The sequence below is a fragment of the Pundamilia nyererei genome, unplaced genomic scaffold (assembly GCF_000239375.1).
Source record: "Pundamilia nyererei isolate P.nyererei 1_Seehausen unplaced genomic scaffold, PunNye1.0 scaffold00078, whole genome shotgun sequence".
Classification (NCBI taxonomy): Eukaryota; Metazoa; Chordata; class Actinopteri; order Cichliformes; family Cichlidae; genus Pundamilia; species Pundamilia nyererei.
In genome coordinates, this window is record NW_005187479.1 from 589,640 (window position 1) to 590,685 (window position 1,046).

Below are 1,046 nucleotides of genomic sequence, written 5' to 3' on the forward strand. Positions count from 1 at the left end.
CCTGCCAGTAAGTCACTACTGAAACTCGCTACTGGATCTCATTTGTCCATTTGGGGAATAGTAGCATATCCCACTTCCACATATTTGTTGAACCTGACAGACAGGGTAAGGGAGTAAAAAAAATTATTAAGCTATGTTTATACACTGTGAGCCAACAGTTTACCCTGCCTGGGAGTGGGTTACTGGGGCCCCACCCTGGAGCCAGGTTTGGGGATGGCACCTGATGGTGGGAACCTGGAGGCTGGGCCTCAGCACATGGGGTCAGCCTGGGGCGGCCTGAACAAGGGAGATTGGAGGCACCGTAGGGGTCGGGTGCAATGTGTGCCAGTGGTGGCCAAGGGTGGAGACACTGGCAGACCGATGCCTGTCTACTGAGGCTGGCGATGGAGACATGAAACGTCGCCTGTATTGGGGAAGGAGCCTGAGATATTGTGTGAGATTGAGAGGTACCAGACAGATAAAGTCAGGCTCACCTCAATGCATATCTTGGGCTCTGGAACCAGTATCCTGGACAGGAGCTTTACCAACACTGTGTATAGTGTGCGTGGAGTGTTGCTGACTTCGACTGAAGATACTCATGCATAACCAGGAGCGAGGTTACTGAAGCAGTTAAACAACTCCTTGGTGGTAGGGCCCCTGGGGTGGATGAGGTTCACCCTGAGTTCCTCAATGATGTGGATGTTGTAGGGCTATCTTGGTTGAGATGCCTCTACAGTGTTGCGTTGAGATCTGGGGCTGTACCTCTGAATTGGCAGACCTGGGTTGTGCTTCCCATCTTCAAGAAAGGGGATAAGAGGGTGTGCTCAATTATATGGGAATTGCACTCCTCAGCCTCCACAGAAAATCCTATGCCAGGCTGCTGGAAAGAGGAGTCTGTGAGTTAGTCAAACCTCTAGTACAGAAGAAACAATGTGGTTTTCCTCCTGGGTGCGGAACACAGCTCTTTATCATCTCAAGGATATGGTGGGGTGTATGGGAGTTCACCCAACCAGCCTACATTTGTTGTGTGGACTTGGAGAAGGCATTTGATTGTGTCTGTAAGAGTA

The 1,046-nt window shown here is 50.6% G+C and overlaps 1 protein-coding gene across 1 annotated transcript in view; it reads right to left on the bottom strand.

Moving 5' to 3' along the window:
* LOC102194643 (liver carboxylesterase 2-like) overlaps positions 1-775 on the bottom strand; it is a 14,885-nt gene extending 14,110 nt beyond the window's left edge. Inside the window, exons 1-2 of the mRNA XM_013912008.1 lie at positions 742-775; positions 184-276 (exon numbers count right to left, since the gene is read on the bottom strand). Coding sequence (XP_013767462.1) covers positions 184-276; positions 742-775 — 127 coding nt within the window. The remainder of the gene's footprint in view (positions 1-183; positions 277-741) is intronic.
* Between the last annotated feature and the right edge of the window lie 271 nt (positions 776-1,046).